Consider the following 24060-nt stretch of genomic DNA (forward strand, 5'->3'; position numbering starts at 1 on the left):
TAAAATAGTCCCCCATTCGGATCTCCGGGCGGGGACTACTCAAGAGGACGTCGTTATCAGGAGAAAGAAAACTGGCATTCTACGGATCAGAGCGTGGAATGTCAGATCCCTTAATCGGGCAGGTAGGTTAGAAAATTTAAAAAGGGAAATGAATAGGTTAAAGTTAGATATAGTGGGAATTAGTGAAATTCGGTGGCAGGAAGAACAAGACTTTTGATCAGGTGATTACAGGGTTATAAATACAAAATCAAATAGAGGTAATGCAGGAGTAGGTTTAATAATGAATAAAAAAATAGGAGTGTGGGTTAGCTACTACAAACAGCATAGTGAACACATTATTGTGGCCAAGATAGACACAAAGCCCATGCCTACTACAGTAGTACAAGTTTATATGCCAACTAGCTCTGCAGATGATGAAGAAATTGATGAAATGTATGACGAGATAAAAGAAATTATTCAGGTAGTGAAGGGAGACGAAAATTTAATAGTCATGGGTGACTGGAATTCGTCAGTAGGAAAAGGGAGAGAAGGAAACATAGTAGGTGAATATGGATTGGGGGGAAGAAATGAAAGAGGAAGCCGCCTTGTAGAATTTTGCACAGAGCATAATTTAATCATAGCTAACACTTGGTTCAAGAATCATAAAAGAACGTTGTATACCTGGAAGAATCCTGGAGATACTAAAAGGTATCAGATAGATTATATAATGGTAAGACAGAGATTTAGGAACCAGGTTTTAAATTGTAAGACATTTCCAGGCGCAGATATGGATTCTGACCACAATCTCTTGGTTATGAACTGCAGATTGAAACTGAAGAAACTGCAAAAAGGTGGGAATTTAAGGAGATGGGACCTGGATAAACTGAAAGAACCAGAGGTTGTAGAGAGTTTCAGGGAGAGCATAAGGGAACAATTGACAGGAATGGGGGAAAGAAATACAGTAGAAGAAGAATGGGTAGCTCTGAGGGATGAAGTAGTGAAAGCAGCAGACGATCAAGTAGGTAAAAAGACGAGGGCTAATAGAAATCCTTGGGTAACAGAAGAAATATTGAATTTAATTGATGAAAGGAGAAAATATACTGTGTGAAGAGTTTGACAGAGCACTGAAAGACCTGAGTCGAAACAAGGCCCCGGGAGTAGACAGCATTCCATTAGAACTACTGACAGCCTTGGGAGAGCCAGTCCTGACAAAACTCTACCATCTGGTGAGCAAGATGTATGAGACAGGTGAAATACCCTCAGACTTCAAGAAGAATATAATAATTCCAATTCCAAAGAAAGCAGGTGTTGACAGATGTGAAAATTACCAAACTATCAGTTTAATAATTCACAGCTGCAAAATACTAACGCGAATTCTTTACAGACAAATGGAAAAACTGGTAGAAGCGGACCTCGGGGAAGATCAGCTTGGATTCCGTAGAAATGTTGGAACACGTGAGGCAATACTAACCTTACGACTTATCTTAGAAGAAAGATTAAGAAAAGGCAAACCTACGTTTCTAGCATTTGTAGACTTAGAGAAAGCTTTTGACAATGTTGACTGGAATATTCTCTTTCACATTCTAAAGGTGGCAGGGGTAAAATACAGGGAGCGAAAGGCTATTTACAATTTGTACAGAAACCAGATGGCAGTTATAAGAGTCGAGGGGCATGAAAGGGAAGCAGTGGTTGGGAAAGGAGTGAGACAGGGTTGTAGCCCCCTCCCCGATGTTATTCAATCTGTATATTGAGCAAGCAGTAAAGGAAACAAAAGAAACATTCGGAGTAGGTATTAAAATTCATGGAGAAGAAGTAAAAACTTTGAGGTTCACCGATGACATTGTAATTCTGTCAGAGACAGCAAAGGACTTGGAAGAGCAGTTGAACGGAATGGACAGTGTCTTGAAAGGAGGATATGAGATGAACATCAACAAAAGCAAAACGAGGATAGTGGAATGTAGTCAAATTAAATCGGGTAATGCTGAGGGATTTAGATTAGGAAATGAGACACTTAAAGTAGTAAAGGAGTTTTGCTATTTAGGGAGTAAAATTACTGATGATGGTCGAAGTAGAGATGATATAAAATGTAGACTGGCAATGGCAAGGAAATCGTTTCTGAAGAAGAGAAATTTGTTAACATCGAGTATAGATTTAAGTGTCAGGAAGTCGTTTCTGAAAGTATTTGTATGGAGTGTAGCCATGTATGGAAGTGAAACATGGACGATAACTAGTATGGACAAGAAGAGAATAGAAGCTTTCGAAATGTGGTGCTACAGAAGAATGCTGAAGATAAGGTGGGTAGATCACGTAACTAATGAGGAGGTATTGAATAGGATTGGGGAGAAGAGAAGTTTGTGGCACAACTTGACTAGAAGAAGGGATCGGTTGGTAGGACATGTTTTGAGGCATCAAGGGATCACAAATTTAGCATTGGAGGGCAGCGTGTAGGGTAAAAATCGTAGAGGGAGACCAAGAGATGAATACACTAAGCAGATTCAGAAGGATGTAGGTTGCAGTAGGTACTGGGAGATGAAGAAACTCGCACAGGATAGAGTAGCATGGAGAGCTGCATCAAACCAGTCTCAGGACTGAAGACCACAACAACAACGACAACTTTTGGAACCACTCATGCTCTTCAGGATTTTCAGTAAGTAGACAGTTATGATCCCATACGTCTCTCACCTCGATATTACTACCATCTACCTGTTCTGCTTGCTTTAATGGTGGGTTTCAATTAATAGAGGGAAACATTCCACGTGGGAAAAATACAGGGTGATTCAAAAAGAATACCACAACTTCAGGAATTTAAAACTCTGCAACGACAAAAGGCAGAGCTAAGCACAATCTGTCGGCGAATTAAGGGAGCTATAAAGTTTCATTTAGTTGTACATTTGTTCGCTTGAGGCGCTGTTGACTAGGCTCAAATGGAAACAGATGAATCTTTCGTTTCAAAGATTGTGTTTAGTGATGAAGCAACTTTCCACACTAACGGGAAAGTCAACCGTCACAATGTCTGTATATGGGACACTGAGAATCCGCGGGAAACAACTCAGTATGAACGTGACTCGCCTAAGGTGAACGTTTTCTGTGGCATTTCAGCCAATAAAGTTTTTGGTCCCTTTTTCTTCGAAGGTGCTACTGTAACTGGACTACAGTATCTGTCTTGTGACAGCCAGAGCGAGAGCACCAGCAGCAGCGAGTACTGTTTGTATAAAGCGTTTATTTTGCATTTTGTTTACGACCTTCCACTAAGGAAGGGATTCTATTTGTGTTTATCTGCTCTGCATAGAAACTAACAGTTCTTGATCGTTAGGAGAGAAATTTATTTTGTACTTATTTGCTGCGCTTAGCTTTTAAATAGTTTTTCTGGGAAAACCTAGCGTAGTTTTCGCGTCTCGTATTTCAGTGAGTGTTTCTTGATTATCAGAGTAGCTCATCAGAAGATTATCTTGGGAATTTGTCACCGTATAGAGTAGGGTAAACATAGTCATGTGTAGGGACTGTGGTTGTTGTGAGCGGACGCAAGGAGAATTGGCCACTCTTCGGGGGCAGGTGGAGGCTTTGTCTGTTAGGCTCATCGAGCTCGAGGCGCAGGCGTCGGCTCGTAGTGGCGTTGGGGCAACTGTGGTGAGACCTATGCCTACTTCGGTGGCCTTGGAATCACATGGAACCCCTGATGTCGCTGCGTCTTCCGGCAGTGAGCATCTTACCGGTCAGCCATCACTCCAGGGTGAATGGCGGACAGTGGTGGGCTCGCGTGTGCCTGGCCGAAAGGCGAAGGTGGGATCTGGCCGCGTGGCAGCTGCCTTACCCCTTTCCAACAGGTACGGGGTGCTTCCTAGTGGTGATGACATCGTTTCCGAGCCACCACAGGATGCCTCGCCTGTTGGGCCAGTGGCCGATTCTCCGGCAAGGTCCCGACAGTCACAGAGGGCGGGCCTATTAGTTATAGGGAGCTCCAACGTTAGGCGGGTTATGGAGCCCCTCAGGAAAATAGCGGGTAGGTCGGAGAAGAATGCCAGTGTGCACTCGGTGTGCTTGCCGGGGGGTCTCGTCCGTAATGTGGAGGAGGCCCTTCCGGCAACTATTGAACGCACTGGGTGTGACCGGCTGCAGATAGTAGCACATGTCGGAACGAATGACGCCTCCCGCTTGGGTTCTGAGGCCATCCTTGGTTCCTTCCGGCGGCTGGCTGATTTGGTGAAGACAACCAGCATCGCACGCGGAGTGCAAGCTGAGCTTAATATCTGCAGCATAGTGCCCAGAGTCGATCGCGGTCCTCTGGTTTGGAGCCGTGTGGAGGGTCTAAACCAGAGGCTCAGACGACTCTGCGACTATAATGGTTGCAAATTCATCGACCTCCGTTATTGGGTGGAGAACTGTAGGGCCCCCCTAGACAGGTCAGGTGTGCACTACACACCGGAAGCAGCTACTAGGGTAGCAGAGTACGTGTGGCGTGCACACGGGGGTTTTTTAGGTTAGAGGGACCCCCCCTTGGGCGAAACGATAAAATACCTGACGGCTTACCAGAGAGAACATCAGCATCGTTGATAAAGAATGTCCGTCCTCAGAGACCAAAAACAGGAAAAGTTAACGTAATATTGGTAAACTGCAGGAGTATCCAGGGCAAGGTTCCTGAATTAGTATCACTTATTGAAGGAAATAGTGCGCATATAGTATTAGGAACGGAAAGTTGGTTAAAACCGGAAGTGAACAGTAACGAAATCCTAGACACAGAATGGAATATATACCGCAAGGATAGGATAAACGCCAATGGTGGAGGAGTATTTATAGCAGTAAAGAATTCAATAATATCCAGTGAAGTTATTAGCGAATGCGAATGTGAAATAATCTGGGTTAAGTTAAGTATCAAAGGTGGGTCAGATATGATAGTCGGATGCTTCTATAGACCACCTGCATCAGCAACCGTAGTAGTTGAGCGCCTCAGAGAGAACCTGCAGAACGTCGTGAAGAAGTTTCGTGATCATACTATTGTAATAGGGGGAGACTTCAATCTACCAGGTATAGAATGGGATAGTCACACAATCAGAACTGGAGCCAGGGACAGAGACTCTTGTGACATTATCCTGACTGCCTTGTCCGAGAATTACTTCGAGCAGATAGTTAGAGAACCAACTCGTGAAGCTAACGTTTTAGACCTCATAGCAACAAATAGACCGGAACTTTTCGACTCCGTGAATGTAGAAGAGGGTATCAGTGATCATAAGTCAGTGGTTGCATCAATGACTACAAGTGTAATAAGAAATGCCAAGAAAGGAAGGAAAATATATTTGCTTAACAAGAGTGATAGGGCACAAATCGCAGAATATCTGAGTGACCACCATCAAACGTTCATTTCTGAGGAAGAGGATGTGGAACAAAAATGGAAAAAATCCAGAAACATCGTCCAGTACGCCTTAGATAAGTTCGTACCGACTAAGGTCCAAAGCGAGGGGAAAGATCCACCGTGGTATAACAATCATGTACGAAAGGTACTATGGAAACAAAGAAAGCTTCATCAGAGGTTTAAGAGTAGTCGAATCATAGCTGATAAGGAAAAGCTGAACGAAGCGAAAAAGAGCATAAAGAGAGCAATGAGAGAAGCATTCAACGAATTCGAACATAAAACATTGGCAAACAATCTAAACAAGAACCCTAAAAAGTTTTGGTCATATGTAAAATCGGTAAGCGGATCTAAATCCCCTATTCAGTCACTCGTTGACCACGATCGCACCGAAACAGAGGACGACCGAAGAAAGGCAGAAATACTGAATTCAGTGTTCCGAAACTGTTTCACTGCAGAAAATCGTAACACGGTCCCTGACTTCAGCCGTCGCACGGACGCCAAAATGGAAAATATTGAAATAAACGATATCGGAATTGAAAAACAACTGCTATCACTTAGTAGCGGAAAAGCATCCGGACCAGACGAGATACCCGTAAGATTCTACAGTGATTATGCTAAAGAACTTGCTCCCTTTCTATCAGCAATTTATCGTAGATCTCTGGAAGAACGTAAAGTACCTAGCGACTGGAAGAAAGCGCAGGTCGTTCCCATTTTCAAGAAGGGTCATAAATCAGATGCGAATAATTATAGGCCTATTTCGCTTACGTCAATCTGTTGTAGAATAATGGAACATGTTTTATGTTCTCGTATTATGACGTTCTTAGATAATACAAATCTCCTTCATCATAACCAACATGGATTCCGCAAACAGAGATCATGTGAAACTCAGCTCGCCCTATTTGTCCAAGAAATTCACAGTGCCGTAGACACTGGCGAGCAGATTGATGCCGTATTCCTGGACTTCAGGAAGGCATTTGATACGGTTCCGCACTTACGTTTAGTGAAAAAAATACGAGCTTACGGAATATCGGACCAGGTTTGTGATTGGATTCAGGATTTCCTAGAAGAAAGAACACAACATGTCATTCTTAACGGTTCAAAATCTGCAGATGTAGAGGTAATTTCGGGAGTACCGCAAGGAAGCGTGATAGGACCTTTATTGTTTACAATATACATAAATGACTTAGTTGACAACATCGGTAGCTCCGTGAGGCTATTTGCAGATGACACGGTTGTCTACAAGAAAGTAGCAACATCAGAAGACTCGTACGTACTCCAGGAAGACCTGCAGAGGATTAATGAATGGTGCGACAGCTGGCAGCTTTCCCTAAACGTAGATAAATGTAATATAATGCGCATACATAGGGGCAGAAATCCATTCCAGTACAATTATGCCATAGGTGGTAAATCATTGGAAGCGGTAACGACCGTAAAATACTTAGGAGTTACTATCCGGAGTGATCTGAAGTGGAATGATCACATAAAACAAATAGTGGGAAAAGCAGGCGCCAGGTTGAGATTCATAGGAAGAATTCTAAGAAAATGTGACTCATCGACGAAAGAAGTAGCTTACAAAACGCTTGTTCGTCCGATTCTTGAGTATTGCTCATCAGTATGGGACCCTTACCAGGTTGGATTAATAGAAGAGATAGACATGATCCAGCGAAAAGCAGCGCGATTCGTCATGGGGACATTTAGTCAGCGCGAGAGCGTTACGGAGATGCTGAACAAGCTCCAGTGGCGGACACTTCAAGAAAGGCGTTACGCAATACGGAGAGGTTTATTATCGAAATTACGAGAGAGCCCACATATATCTCGCGTAAAGATCACAACGAAAAGATCCGAGAAATTAGAGCAAATACGGAGACTTACAAGCAGTCGTTCTTCCCACGCACAATTCGTGAATGGAACAGGGAAGGGGGCATCAGATAGTGGTACAATAAGTACCCTCCGCCACACACCGTAAGGTGGCTCGCGGAGTATAGATGTAGATGTAGAATTGGCTGTTCCCTCAGCTTGAACAAGAAGCACAACAATTCATATTTCAGCAGGATGGAGCGCCACCACATTGGCACTTATCTGTCCGTAACTACCTGAACGTCAACTACCCGAGGCGATGGATCGGCCGCCAAGCAGCCCGTGACAGAGCACTTCATCACTGGCATCCAAGAAGCCCTGATCTTACCCCCTGTGATTTTTTCTTAAGGGGGTATGTTAAGGATATGGTGTTTCGGCCACCTCTACCAGCCACCATTGATGATTTGAAACGAGAAATAACAGCAGCTATCCAAACTGTTACGCCTGATATGCTACAGAGAGTGTGGAACGAGTTGGAGTATCGGGTTGATATTGCTCAAGTGTCTGGAGGGGGCCATATTGAACATCTCTGAACTTGTTTTTGAGTGAAAAAAAACCTTTTTAAATACTCTTTGTAATGATGTATAACAGAAGGTTATATTATGTTTCTTTCATTAAATACACATTTTTAAAGTTGTGGTATTCTTTTTGAATCACCCTGTATATCTAAAAACAAAGATGATATGACTTACCAAACGAAAGCGCTGGCACGTCGATAGACACACAAACAAACACAAACATACACACAAAATTCAAGCTTTCGCAACAAACTGTTGCCTCATCAGGAAAGAGGGAAGGAGAGGGAAAGACGAAAGGATGTGGGTTTTAAGGGAGAGGGTAAGGAGTCATTCCAATCCCGGGAGTGGAAGGACTTACCTTAGGGGGAAAAAAGGACGGGTATACTCGCACACACACACACATATCCCTCCACACATATACAGACACAAGCAGACATCTCACAAGCAGACATATTTAAAGACCTGCTTGTGAGATGTCTGCTTGTGTCTGTATATGTGTGTGTGTGCGAGTATACCCGTCCTTTTTTCCCCCTAAGGTAAGTCTTTCCGCTCCCGGGATTGGAATGACTCCTTACCCTCTCCCTTAAAACCCACATCCTTTCGTCTTTCCCTCTCCTTCCCTCTTTCCTGATGAGGCAACAGTTTGTTGCGAAAGCTTGAATCATCTTTGTTTTATATATATATATATATATATATATATATATATATATATATATATATATATATATATATATATATATATATATATATATATATATATATATATATATATATATATATATATAACAGAGGGAAACATTCCACGTGGAAAAAATATATCTAAAAAGAAAGATGATGAGACTTACCAAACAAAAGCGCTGGCAGGTCGATAGACACACAAACAAACACAAATATACACACAAAATTCAAGCTTTCGCAACAAACTGTTGCCTCATCAGGAAAGAGGGAAGGAGAGGGAAAGACGAAAGGATGTGGGTTTTAAGGGAGAGGGTAAGGAGTCATTCCAATCCCGGGAGCGGAAAGACTTACCTTAGGGGGAAAAAAGGACAGGTATACACTCGCACACACACACATATCCATCCACACATCATAGCAGTAGCGGAAGAAAAAATTTTTTGTTATGGTTTGGAAGTGGGTTACGTATTGTTGAGTATATATCGGCGGGATAAAATTGTATAGTGGATTACGGTAAAAAGGAGAAGGTGAATACAAAGGGAAACTACTGGCAAAAACAGAAGGAGGAAATAAGACGACAGAAAAGACTTCGAAATGTAACAGTGACAATAACAAACGTCATTGTTGGGTTCAAATTAATGATATGAATATAACAGAGGGAAACATTCCACGTGGAAAAAATATATCTAAAAAGAAAGATGATGAGACTTACCAAACAAAAGCGCTGGCAGGTCGATAGACACACAAACAAACACAAATATACACACAAAATTCAAGCTTTCGCAACAAACTGTTGCCTCATCAGGAAAGAGGGAAGGAGAGGGAAAGACGAAAGGATGTGGGTTTTAAGGGAGAGGGTAAGGAGTCATTCCAATCCCGGGAGCGGAAAGACTTACCTTAGGGGGAAAAAAGGACAGGTATACACTCGCACACACACACATATCCATCCACACATGGATGTGGATGGATGTGGATGGATATGTGTGTGTGTGCGAGTGTATACCTGTCCTTTTTTCCCCCTAAGGTAAGTCTTTCCGCTCCCGGGATTGGAATGACTCCTTACCCTCTCCCTTAAAACCCACATCCTTTCGTCTTTCCCTCTCCTTCCCTCTTTCCTGATGAGGCAACAGTTTGTTGCGAAAGCTTGAATTTTGTGTGTATATTTGTGTTTGTTTGTGTGTCTATCGACCTGCCAGCGCTTATATATATATATATATATATGTTTCCCTCTATTATAACCATATATATATATATACTTGTGAGATATCTGCTTGTGTCTGTATATGTGTGGATGGATATGTGTGTGTGTGTGAGTGTATACCCGTCCTTTTTTCCCCATAAGGTAAGTCTTTCCGCTCCCGGGATTGGAATGACTCCTTACCCTCTCCCTTAAAACCCACATCCTTTCGTCTTTCCCTCTCCTTCCCTCTTTCCTGATGAGGCAACAGTTTGTTGCGAAAGCTTGAATTTTGTGTGTATGTTTGTGTGTCTATCGACGTGCCAGCGCTTTCGTTTGGTAAGTCACATCATCTTTGTTTTTATATATATATATATATATATATATATATATATATATATATATATATATATATATATATATATATATAACAGAGGGAAACATTCCACGTGGAAAAAATATATCTAAAAAGAAAGATGATGAGACTTACCAAACAAAAGCGCTGGCAGGTCGATAGACACACAAACAAACACAAATATACACACAAAATTCTAGCTTTCGCAACCAACGGTTGCTTCGTCAGGAAAGAGGGAAGGAGAGGGAAAGATGAAAGGATGTGGGTTTTAAGGGAGAGGGTAAGGAGTCATTCCAATCCCGGGAGCGGAAAGACTTACCTTAGGGGGAAAAAAGGACAGGTATACACTCGCACACACACACATATCCATCCACACATACAGACACAAGCAGACAGCATGAAAATATGTCTGCTTGTGTCTGTATGTGTGGATGGATATGTGTGTGTGTGCGAGTGTATACCTGTCCTTTTTTCCCCCTAAGGTAAGTCTTTCCGCTCCCGGGATTGGAATGACTCCTTACCCTCTCCCTTAAAACCCACATCCTTTCATCTTTCCCTCTCCTTCCCTCTTTCCTGACGAAGCAACCGTTGGTTGCGAAAGCTAGAATTTTGTGTGTATATTTGTGTTTGTTTGTGTGTCTATCGACCTGCCAGCGCTTTTGTTTGGTAAGTCTCATCATCTTTCTTTTTATATATATATATATTTAGCATATTATCACTGGTGATTTAATGAAATGTGATTAATATTTAATCATGTTTGTGTTAGTCTCTTAGTTTCATTAATTTATGACAGAAAATTATACATTATTATTACATTTTGTTGCTTGACAAAAGGCTTCACCAAGGAATGCAAACAGAGGGAGTGCATTGGTGAGAAGAAAATATGCCCAGTAGGGATGAAGTCCATCCAGGTGCCTGGTGGAGATGAGTGCTGCCAATTATATGATTGTGGTGAGTTATTGTTGTTACTATTGTTACTATGAGCAGAAGTAGTAGAGGGTGTCCAGGAAGTAGGTATGAATATTAAAGTGCTACAGAACATACAAAATTAATTGAAATTTTTTTTACAAAGACAGTAAATAACTTCTCCCATTTATTTATTAAAAATGATACCCTCCATATGATCACCCATGGCTGTGCAGCAACGAGCAATGCGTTCATCGACATTCTCAGTGACACATTCACAAACATCTGGTGGGATGCCATTAATAACCCTTTCCATTTCATCCTTCAATTGGTGTATTGTTTGTGGTTTGTTCATGTACACTTTGATTTCACAAATCCCCACAAAAAAATCACAAGCTGTAGGATCACATGATCGGGCAGGCCATTTCTGGTAGTCACACAAAGAGAGAATTTTTTGAGGAAACTTTTTATTCAACAGGGCAACTGTTTCACGGGATGTGTGACATGTCGCACCATCTTGTTGAAACCAAAAATGGTCATTTTCATCAATATAAAGGAAAAACCAATCAGAAAGCATGTTTTGATAATGGTTACCTTTGACAGTGATGACAGCTCAAAAGTACGGGCTGATCAGGCCTTCTGCCCCGAACCCACACCACACAGTTGTGCCTTGTGGATGCATCTCATATTCCACAGTCACTCATGGATTTTTGTTGCCCCAAATTCTGCAGTTCTGCTTATTGATGTCCCCACTGATGTGGAAGAGCGCCTCATCTGAGAAAATTATTATTTTTGTGAAGTTCTTGTTCTCCGCTCTTTGAGCCAAGACCCATTGAGCAAAATGATGTTTCTTTCCATGGTTTGCAGGCTTCAGTTCTCATGTAAACTGAATCTTGTACACTTGCATTTTCAGATCTTTTGAAAGGATTTCATGTGGTGAACTCGGTGACAAATTCAGTTGTTGAGCTCATCATGAACTGATTTTGTGGGGCTTACAGTCACATTGTTAAGCACGACAGCAATGTTTTCCTGTGTTCAAACAGAATGCAGTTGTCCTGTTTTCTTAACATCTGAAACGTAACCTGTGGTCTCAGACTTCCGGATCAACTTCTGAACTGACGATTCAGTTGAAGCAGCATTATATCCGAGCATCACACGCAATTCACAAATGGTTGCCATGGGACTTTCACTGTTTTTGTAATAACTTTTTATCACTTGGATACATTGCTCAGTTGCCATCTGCTGCATGATGAAAATAAACATTAAACAAATATGCTCACCACACAAAGCTACTAGGCTACTAATGGGAAGGATCACAGATAACAAACATGAAAAAACCATGGCTGCCAACTGTCATTTGACAAAATGGCACAAAATTCAAATTTAGCATTACTTCCTGGATGGCCTGTACAACTAGTACCAGTATTAACTTTATTAGTTCATAGTCAGTATTACTTACATCGTCATATTAAAGTTGTTATTTCTTAGGTAACTATGATGTAAAAATGGTACTGTATTTGTGAAACATTAGTCCGATATAAGAGAATGGCTATTGGCCTAAATCAGATCAGGTTAAATAAATAAATATATTATGGGGCATGCCTCTTTTTTGCAACAAAAGTTTCAAAACATGTACACTGTTCAGGGCATCGAAGCAGATGTTACAGTGTGAAAGCCTCAATTCTCTGACATTAGTTGCATTGAAATTCGAGATAAATATACATAAGAAAAGATGCAAGTGAAACAGGAAGAGAAATAACTAGTAGTCGAAAGTGGTACACTCTGTCATGCACAGTACAGTGGTTTGTGGAGTAAGTATGTAGATGTACATGTACTGCTAACTGTACTTACCATACACTTTATTTAATGTGGGTACCACACATTGTGGCTTGTGCCATGGACTATTGATGAAGTCCCATGGTACTCTGCATATACTTAACAGTGTTGACAGCTGAAGGCTCAACAGCACATTACTGCTGGACTTCCTGCATGACAGTGTGTGTTCTCATGCTAAAGTAAATGTATTTCTACTCAAAATTTACGGATATGATAAGAGAGGAAGAGAAGTGTCACATGTGTATGTTGTACTTACCATCATTCATTAAATTAATATTGAATGCCACTGGCATCTGTCTATGGCCCCAGTAGCAATATTCTGAACAACAAGTGTCAGCACTGAATGCTCATCTACAGTTAAAAATATGAATAACATTTTTTCAGTAACAGAAATGAATCTCATTGCAAAATACCAACTTTGACCGATCAAAGGTAGCAGAGTATTAAACACTCCTTCCTCTGCAGTTGATGATGTATTTAATTCTGTAAAAGGTACAGATCATCTCATCCAGTAATGATGAACATGTATTCACACTCATCTTACACATTATTTGTTTACACTCATTCCATTTATTCTGCGTGTGTCAGTTTCATGGCAGCTTTTAATTGCAGCATGTGAAATACATGATATTTTCTTCTTATTCTCTCTCTCTCTCTCTCTCTCTCTCTCTCTCTCTCTCTCTCTCTCTCTCTCCACAGTGTCTAAGCCTGAGTTTACGTCATATTTATTCCTGCTGTCTCTTCTGTTTCAGAAACATTTGATATTTGAATATTTTCTTAAAATTTATAACTTTTTGAGGTTTAATTTAAGCTTTTGTGCTTATCTATTGAAAAAAAAAAGTGCTCACACCAGTCGACGCAGGTGCGCACGCGCGCTCACACTCACTTTTATACGTTACTGGTAAATTCCTAACTTATTTTATTTTTTCTCTATTACTGCTGCCTCTTCTATTTCAGAAACATTTCATGAATGAACCAGTGCTTGAGATTTAATTCAAGATTTTATACTTATTTATTGAAATAAATGTGTAAATATATGTCATCATCCTCATCTTGGACAGTTTCCAGCCTCTGGTCGGGTCTGTATGGAACATAGGCCTCTCCATCCTCTTCTGTCTTGCCACCATCTCTCTGTCTTCACCTTGGTCCAGTCTTCTCCTTTCTTCTGGATGCATTCCTCTACTCCTTTCAGCCATCTGTCTCGCCATTTCCTCTTGGCCTCTTTCCCTCCAGTTTCATTTCGTATATCCTTCTGGGTATCCTCTTCTCCTCCATTCTCTTAATGTGTCCATACCATATCAGCCTTGATTTCTCTATCTCCTCCTGTAATGGTTCCACCTTCATTAACTCTCTGATCCTCTCATTTCTTAACCTGTCTATCTTTGTTGCTCCAATACTGTTTCTCAAGAATTTCATCTCACTAACTTGTACTTTGCTTTTCTCTCTTCATTTCATAACCCAGGTTTCTGATGCATATGTCAGGATTGGGACATAGTGTGACCGGTATATAACCTTTTTACTGATTCAGGGTACATCCTTGCTCCATATCAGGCTTCTGACACTCTTCCAAAATGCTTCTGCTTTTCTCCCCCTCTCGTTTATTTCTCTGTCATTTTTTCCATCTTACTGTATCAGGTTTTGTAGGTACTTGAAACTCTCCACTCTCCTCAATCATTCCTCACCAATTGTTATTCCAGTTGTTCTTCTTTCCTTTCTTGTTGTGATAATCATTTCACTCTTACTTATACTAAATTTCATCCCATATTCTTGTACTGTTCGTTCCCGTACGTCCAACTACTCTTGTACTTCCTCCTCCTTATTCCCCCAAATCATCACATCATCTGCAAACATCATAGCTTTCATCTTGCTTTCACCAATTACTTGTGCTACTGTACTCATTATATCATCCATCACTACAATGAAGAGTAATGGTGAAAGTGCACTTCCCTGCCTCAAACCATTTTTCTCTTCAATCCAAGCTGATCTCTCACCTAAAAATAAATATATGTATTAGTTTTAATTATGTAATTCTCTTCTTTTACAGAAAAGATACCTTGCATAAATGAAACTAAAAAACCAGTTTGTGCTGAAGATCAGGAATTAAGCTTTATAACAGATGAAAATGGATGCAAGACTTATTCTTGTGGTAAGTATAAGTGCATGAAAAAACTTTTGAGTATTCTAGCTACACCACCTTGAAGTCTATAAACAAAATTTATTCAGCTACAACATAATAAACACAAAAAGCCCCTGCATTCACATGTAGAGTTTTATTTACTTTGGAAATCATGAGCCATTTGTAGAGGACTGTTTCAAACATTTTGCAGAATTCTCTTAGAAGACAGCACACACTGTAGTAATCACTGTCCAGTTAATCTGAATCTATAATTTTTTACATACTTTGTATGTGTGAATGTGAGGTTTGAAAAAACTGAGTATTTGAAATTGTCCATATGATGTGTAACATCTGTTTCAACCTGTATTGTCAGTGCTGTTTTATCATCTTATCAATTAGCCTTACCTGTTGTAGCTTTGGTTTTTAATTTTAGTGCTTAGACAAGACAGATCCAAGGGAATGACAGAGTTGCATTAGTAGTGTAGATGAGACAAACATGGTGGTAACAATATAAATTGAGGCTGTGTGACCAACAGGAAACAAACACATGCTGTAGAAAGAATAAAGTTCTAACAAGCTACTAGAGGACGACGTAGTGCCAATTACTCACGTGGGGAAAGCAGACTGGTTGTGGTGTTCCAGAACGTAGTAGATTCTAAATACATCATTTGTTAATCCTCATAGTTCCACCATGAAAGGCTGAACTGCAGTTGCATTTTACTTGATATACATGAGTGGTTTCTATGACAGCTCTTCCTTTCATGGAGTGGTTCTTTTGGGAGATATGACTAGTAAGTGAATGAACAGAAATATATAGTAGTGAAAGCAATTAAAATGGTGTAAATAAAATAGCAAGAAGACTTTTTGAGAAGGTATCAGTTTCTTACTACAGCACTGAGAAGACTTGGAAGGTAACTATAAGTTACTTTGGAGTGTGTCAGAAAATTTGAATAGGCAGGTCTCATTGTGAGACATGATTTAAAAAAGAGTCAGTTCCTTAGTGGAGGAGTTAGCTGGTCCATTTTAGAGGAGGGTACCATTGTGAGACAGGTACATTCTTTTGTCATGTTTTAGAAGAATCAGCCAGTTAAGGCTTATGATGTTGGAAATGTGCCTTTATATTGGCTTGGTGGGGACACTGCATTGGTGAGACCAGCCATGTATTTGTATAGTGAACCAGTGTTCTATCTGATAAATTTCAAGGCTTTTGTCCTTGGAACATTTCCCTTTCAAATGATACCAACAGTCAAAGTGAAAATACTGCTCTTAACTAGCGGATTTAATATTTCCTATGGTGCTGACAAGATCTAGAGGTAGGCACTACAAGATTCAGAAAAAAAGGAGGCAAATCTTATCTGTGAAAACAAGAAGTGTGAGAGGGAGTTATATGGCTTATAAACAGCTCACATATGTACCCTGATCTGCTTTTTGTCTCTAATCCATAAATTTACAAAAGGATCATACTTTACAAACAATGGAAATATGTCAGAGAAGTATGAATTAATATAGTATTGCACAAAGTACCCAACAATAAACAGCATCTATTACACAGAAACTGGCAGCATTTATGTATCAGAAATTTGTAAATCTAGTAATCATTGAGGCAAAGAAGAAATATCACAAAAGTGTTCATATGAACGTCAGATTAAAGTAAACTGACAGTAATATATGAGGTCTATGGTGACGTTTTGATTCATTGGACTAAAAGAGACAATTGTTTACACAAAAGGTTGTATTTTGAAAATTTTGTTATAAAATAAAAGCAAGGGAGACTAAAATGCAACTGCAAATCAAGTTGTTCTTCTATGCAAAATCTGTTTACTGTAGCAGACATACACTGATTAATTATATTTAATTTTTGTTGCTGTTGTTTTTTCCATACAAATCATGTCTCCCATGTGATGTTGACATTGAACTTATGTGTTTACTATGCTCATTGTTATGTTTTCAGCTCTTTTAAGAGTTAAATTAAGTTTAACATGCAGAGTCTGTTTTTCAGTGTGCCGTCCATGTGAACCACAAAATCCTGAGGAAGAGGAGACAGATGAGCTTAAAGAAGTTTTCGATGTAGACTTAGAGGTAGTACCAGGTCCATACGTTCCGGCTGCACAACCTACCCGTCGAACACGGCCAAAGGTGCCACTGGCACCTGGCTTTGAGATTATTTGGAATAATACTGGCTGTTGTCCAAAGAAAGAAATAGTGTGCAACATAAGTTTGTGTCCTGCCCCTCAAAGTTGCCCACCTCACCATGAATTGCTGGAATTGTCACCTGTGATGGGTGAATGCTGTCCACGTCATGCATGTGGTAAGTAAATGTTATGTTTCAGATATTTGTGCCCATGAAGATTGAAACTATGCTATACCAGAACTTGCATTTCGATCCCTGTGCTCAATGAGCAGTAATGTTAGTTCCAGAACGGAAATTATAAACATGACATTTCTTACCCTTTGTTAACAAAAATGTTGCAGTTACACTGATTTAGGGGGAAGGGGTTTCCGTTAATATAGTGTGATACAATTTTAAAGATATAAATGCATGTAAAATTAATTCTGGTGAACATATATTCATACTTTATATCTACAGCTTCATCAAATGTGGTGAAGGAACCTGTAAAAATATCAAGTACTGTTGGTGGAAAAACGTTAAAAGAAAGACAGTTGTAGTGAAAAATGTACTATAAAAAAATTCATGTAAAGCTTTGCACAAATTTTCTTGTTTTCATTGCTAATGAGGAAACTGTATTTTGCGAGTTATCACCATTGTTATTTAGCAACGCCTGACTTATCTTTTTTCCTCATGTCATTTGGCGCTTTTTAACCAAAATTTCAGCTTATCACATTTACTTCATGAAGTCCTTTGACATTTTGCTTCCCCGTACTCATTTCTACCATTCCAAACAACTGTCTTACTATGACTACTTCCATTATTCAAACCGATGACAGCGTGTCTGTAAGTCATCATGTATGTTTTTTTCCCTTCTACTTTTCATAAAGTGAAAACATTTAAATGTAAACTCCTTTGCAAAATATATCATGACAAATAATCAGAAGTCTTTGAGAAAAATCTGCTTGCTAGAACAGGCTGTTAATTTAAAAAACTCAGAGGTTTTAGACTTGACAGTTTTTCAATTATTGTAATATTATTCACTTATACACATTACATGTAAGTACTGTTTTTGATATGATACACTATATGGATTTTTCCCTTGTGTTTTTATCTGATGAGGGCCAACTGTCAAAATGTATAATCTACAGAGATAAATAAAGTGCAGGCCAGACAGCTAATTTTGTATAAATGCTTTATCTATCTATATTTCGCTATCAATTATTCACTCAGTGACTTCAGATTTTTTGCCAGCCAAATCTGCTGATATATGCTGAGAAGAATTTTGATAGTGTCCTACACTTCAAAAAAGGGGACAGTACAAACAATAAACTGTCTCTCATTGATAAATAATACACCAAAACTTCAGCATATTATGAAAAAAAAAAAAAGAATTAATGTGTCCTCTTCTCACCTACCCTCTTTCACCACTGCCACAATTCTTATCTGTCTGAATCTCTGTGTATGCTAAGAAAAAATACACCCATTTGTCAGCTGAACTATTATATTCCAGCTTCCTTATGTGGATGTCCTTTGTTCAAGGCTTTGCTATGTGCCAATTGTTATCTTCACTCATTCTATTACTTGCATTCCACCCAGACTCATTCTGTTACTTGCATTCCACCCAGGACTTAACATCTTAAATGGGGTACAAGCTTCAACAACTTGATTGATTGATTAAGTGAAAATTTAGAAAATAACACATATACTACAGTTACTCATTTGAATTCAGTGTTAAATGAGTTCTGAATACTTAAACAGTGTTTATTGGTATCTTTCTGTTTAAAATACTGTGGAGTACTATCTGGTTATTCTATTTACAGAGCCTCGTAAAGATGGTTGTATATACACATTGTCTCTAACTAATGATGTCAATGGTGGAGAAAGGACAAGAAATGAGCAAGAAAAGGAGACACTCTTCAAAAAGGTAAGTATTCAATTGATCAAAATGAGAAATAACTTCGTAGTGCACCCAAATGGCATCAAATGACATAAGATGATGTGGTGGGCATTCAGCGTTGTGCAGTCCTCTGGGCCTGATGATGAAGTGTGGTTTAGATGAGAAATTTAATCCTTTCCTAAAAATATTCTTATGACACTATGAATCAGTTTTCTTTACCATGAGTTACAGACAGTTCCTGTGGAGTTACAAGAAAATGTAGCTAGCATCTGATATTTGGAGAGCACCTCATAACAGGAAAGTAGAACTTTATTTAATGCAGATGATTAACTCCAATCAAAACTTAAAGGTGTACTGCACGCAGTATTGATAAATATTCCACATATCATGGGAAATGTAAAACCATTTACTATGCACAAAAAATTCAAACTTCCAAGAAGAAAGTAAAGATAATTTGGAGTGTTGTTAAGAAAGAAATGAAAAACTTTGTAAGGAAAATGTCAGCAGCAGTGTATCTGTTGTTAAATTCAAGTCATTTGCCACTAAATTCATTGAATTCTGCCTTAACAGTTACCAGTACCTGAAGATACAGAGACAAAAAGTCAATCCTAAGTCTTGCTAGGACTGGCATAACAAAAATATGGAAATAATAGATTGCTGAATGAGATTTTCACTCTGCAGTGGAGAGTGTGTTGATATGAAACTTCCTGGCAGATTAAAACTGTGTGCTGGACCAAGCCTTGAACTCAATCAGGCACACAGTTTTAATCTGCCAGGAAGTTTCAGGATAGATTCCTACTCAACACACAGAATAGTTATTGAGTCGCAGGCAGACACAGCAAATAGAATGGTAGAAATTCTGTTTCTGTCTTCCTGCAACTCAGGACCTTCTCTGTGTGGTGAGGAGCAATCTATGGCTTCCATATTCTTATTATTCCACCCTGGGCTTCATATATTTAGACAGGCACTGCATATGCCACCAGTTTTGCCACATCCACAATAAATGAGATCACAAAAGTGATTAATCAATGAAAAATGGTAACTGGCTATGACAGTATTTCAACAGAAACAGTGCCCTCCTTTAGTTACCTTTTTAACCAGCCAATGAGTCCAGGTGTATTTCCTGAAACACTGAAGTATATGGTAGTACCGCCCATGTATAATGGTGAAGGTAAACAAATGTGATCTAATTGTAGAACCATTCCTTTGCTCTCAAATTTTTTTGAGAAGGTAGCTTGTAAAAGAGTATTTAATTACCTTTCTGAGAAAATCCTGTTAACAACAGCTCAGTGTGGTGTCCATGTGTCCGTGAAGCTTTTTTTGCTAAGAAAGCAGTATACGACATCACAAATCCAGTTGTGGTAAAGTTGAAAAAAAATGCCCTTTTAGCATTTTCTGTGATCTTGCCAAGGCCTAGACTGTGTAGGTCATAAAATTTTACAGGAAAAATTCAAATTATATGGCATTAAAGCATTTCCCTCACATAGAAGTAGTCATACCTTAACAGCAGGAAACATAGGGTGACATTAACATCCCACGAAAATCAGTGTTCAGCCTACTCATGTTCTTGGCATATAAAAATGATTAGCCCAGAACATCGTAGTGTTCTACAAGACTGTGATATTTTCTGATGACACAAGTATAGTAATTAAATGTCCCAACACAGCCATACCAGCTTACAACCAATTGACAGAAAACTGCTCAATTCTTAATCATAGAAAGACCCATATCACACCATTCAAAACAAATATAAATGATATTTTTTAAGAAATATTCTCACATATTCAGCCTGGCTGAATACCCAAGAATATTTCAAAATAATCATGTCTAAAATTGCACATTAAATAAAAGTAAGTTCATCTACTATAAGTACAGATCAGTGGGAAAATGGCAGATGAGTCTCCATGTATGAAGTTACAAGGCATTCAGATGGATAATAAACTGAAATGCAACTGTATGTGGGGAAATTAACAAAAAAGCTCAGGCCTGCCTGCTTACCATTCAAAAATTTCACAGAAGCTCTTCTGTGAACCTTGCAGAACTAGCACTCCTGGAAGAAAGGATGTTGTGGAGACATGGCTTAGCCACAGCCTAGGGGATGTTTCAGAATGAGTGTGCACTGATATGAAACTTCCTGGCATATTGAAACTGTGTGCTGGAGCGAGACTCGAACTCGGGACCCTTGCCTTTCACGGGCAAGTGCTCTACCAACTGAGTTACCCAAGCATGACTCACGCCCCATCCTCACAGCTTTACTTCTGCCAGTACCTCGTCTCCTACCTTCCAAACTTAACAGAAGCTCTCCTGCGAACCATGCAGAACTAGCACTCCTGAAAGAAAGGATATTGCGGAGACATGGCTTAGCCATAGAGATCAGTGACGGTGTGGTGGGCTGAATCATGGCTGAATAATGAAGGTTTATGCATAATTTTTCTTTCCCTTTCAGCACCAAATGTAGCCCATGCTTTGTGTAATCAGTCCTCCTCAAAAAGAGATTTACATCCAGTACCTCAGCATGACTGTACTGGGCAACAAATTCCATCAAGAATGTATCCATTTTGTACATTTTGTCTTTCCAGTCCACCCTATCATATCTGTAGGGCACTGTACACAGAATCACTTTACTGTTCATAGATTTTGTGAGTATCATGTTCACAGTGTGTTGGTAATCCTTGATATCTGAAACTACATCATCTGTTCCAGGCAGGACAATAACACATTCAAATTTACTGAAATCCCTTACCTTTTTTTCAATGTTATTAACAACATATTTCAACTGTGCGTTTGATGATGCAAGAGCACTTTGTTTACTTTTGGAGGTTTCATAATTTATCGTAGATAACACATCACAGCCGTTGTTGTGCACTAATTTTATGCTGCTTTCACACTTTTTTTGATTTCCGACACTCTGTTAACGGTTTATGCATATATCTTTTGTCAACTTATCCAAATAAGGCGAGTTTTCTGTCGTCATTTCCTGTGTCAACATCAGCTCATGTTTTTCTAATGTAAGTTTACTAATATCCACTTTCAGTTCACTGATCATAAGTTGTAATTTAGTAACACGGTCATTCAGTTTTGATATTTCATGTTTATATTGTACACACACTTTCTTATTACCAGAAAAATCGACACTTTTTTGACCAAGATGCATGATAGACTTTTACACTAGCCGCCATTTTTACTTTCATATATGTCTTGCATACAACACTTTTCATAATCATCATCAGTATTAACAAGTTAACACAAGTAATTCCAATATTTGATGGATAAATTGATCATGTGCCTATCTCTGAAAAAGATGAAAGTTTTTTTCTAAATTATTATTTGGTTTTACTGTTTCAGTGGATATTTCATGATGTGTTTCTGCTTTCAGCCTGGTGAACAATGGCAGGATGGCCCTTGCAAATATTGTGAGTGCATAGGAAGCACACCAGGCCCATATCACCCAGAGTGCAATATAAGTCCTTGTCTTGAACCTGTAACTGATCAAGATTATGTAATAGAAGAGAAGAAAAAGTATGGCGAATGCTGCCCTCTCTATGAAAAGATCGCATGTCGAGAGGGAGGACGTACCTACCAAGTGAGTAGCCTTTAAAAATACACTCCTCCCATCTTTTGTTTCATTGCCCAAGCTAATAGCACTAATGGTTTAAAAACCGATAGCAGGAGACATGTTGAGCTTCATAAAACAGCTAGCAACAGTTTTAAGAATGTTATGCAGACATAACTGTAGAATCATTGTTCATGGAGACTTTAATTTTGATTTTCTGTCATGTAGTACTGATTAAGAACACCTAGAATTATTAATATCCAGCTTTGGATTACCTGCCACAGTAAAGTGCATTTTTTGCTGCTCTGTAGTTATAAAGAGGATACTCCTGTAGATCAGTTGAAACCTCTGTGCTTTTTGCATCTCAAATAATATGTCATAGAATTGCTTTCTGTTAACACTTCACAATTTCTTTCTGTTTTGAAAGGTTGGAGAACAGTGGCCTTCACCTGATGGAAATCCTTGTGTTATCTTATCATGTGAGGAAACAGAGGATGGTATAGCAAAGAAGACACATGTTGAGAAATGTCAAACACAATGCCAGGAGGTCAGTACATTTGGATGAAGGGACAGTGATACAATGTTCTTCTATCAGAATTGAGAACTGCAAGTTAAATGTAACAAAAATATAGTTGATCAAGTGATTCTAAAATGTTTACATCATTATTTAAAAAGTACCAAGTGTTAGTCCATAAGCACAGTTGAACATCACACTGTGTGTTCAGTTTGGCACAGTAGTTACAACAATTATAATAAACATAAACATCACTCATGGATTTGGCCCTAGGGCTGTACCAATTGCCCAGCTGTTGCATAGCTAATATTAGGAGTGATGTGTGATTGTGAGATATGTGATCAGCATGTCACCAATCCCTCCACCTGTTGTTGCCAGTAGATGAATACTGGTGGAGCCACTGCTTCTTTATTCAAGCGGCTCCTCATTTGGTTTCACACAGCGGAGTGGACCCCATTCCAGACCTCTCTATCTCAGAAAAAATCTGTGGCGGTACTAGAAACTGAACCCAGGTCCCTCCCAACTGAAGGCAGTGACGTTAACCATTTAGTTACAAAGGCGATCAACTTTAATAATGTGTAGGGCCCCCATGAGCACACAGAAGTGCTGCAACACAACATGGCATGGACTTGACAAATGTCTGATGTAGTGCTGGAGGAAATTGACATCATGAATCCTGTAGGGCTGTTCCTAAATCCGTAAGAGTATGAGGGGGTGGAGATCCCTTCTGAGCAGCACATTGCAAGGCATCCCAGATATGTCCAATAATGTTCATGTCTGGGCAGTCTGGTGGCCATCGGAAGTGTTTAAACTCAGAAGAGTGTACCTGGAGCCACTGTGTAGCAGTTCTGGACATGTGGCACGTCGCATTGGCCTGCTGGAATTGCCCAAGTTTGTCAGAATGCACAATGGACATGATCAGACAGGATGCTTATATATGTGTGACCTGACAGAGTGGTATCTAGACATATTAGGCGTCCCATATGACTACAACATTACATGCCCCACACCATTACAGAGCCTCCACCAGCTTGAGCAGTCCTCTGCTGCCATGCAGGGTCCATGGATTCATGAGGTTGTCTCCATACCCGTACACGTCCATCTGCTCAATACAATTTTAAACGAGACTCGTCCGACCAGGTAACATGTTTCCAGTCATCAACAGTCCAATGTCAGTGTTGACAGGCCCAGGCAAGGTGTAAAGCTTTGTGTCATGCAGT

At 39.6% G+C, this 24060-nt stretch overlaps 1 protein-coding gene across 1 annotated transcript in view; it reads left to right on the top strand.

Annotated features, from left to right (window-relative positions):
- Positions 1-24060, top strand: part of LOC126251888 (hemocytin) — a 541167-nt gene that overhangs the window by 477575 nt on the left and 39532 nt on the right. The window contains exons 66-71 of the mRNA XM_049952591.1: positions 10743-10859; positions 14695-14796; positions 16766-17074; positions 18697-18800; positions 22150-22356; positions 22754-22873. Coding sequence (XP_049808548.1) covers positions 10743-10859; positions 14695-14796; positions 16766-17074; positions 18697-18800; positions 22150-22356; positions 22754-22873 — 959 coding nt within the window. The remainder of the gene's footprint in view (positions 1-10742; positions 10860-14694; positions 14797-16765; positions 17075-18696; positions 18801-22149; positions 22357-22753; positions 22874-24060) is intronic.

Source organism: Schistocerca nitens, chromosome 4 (assembly GCF_023898315.1).
Source record: "Schistocerca nitens isolate TAMUIC-IGC-003100 chromosome 4, iqSchNite1.1, whole genome shotgun sequence".
Lineage (NCBI taxonomy): Eukaryota > Metazoa > Arthropoda > Insecta > Orthoptera > Acrididae > Schistocerca > Schistocerca nitens.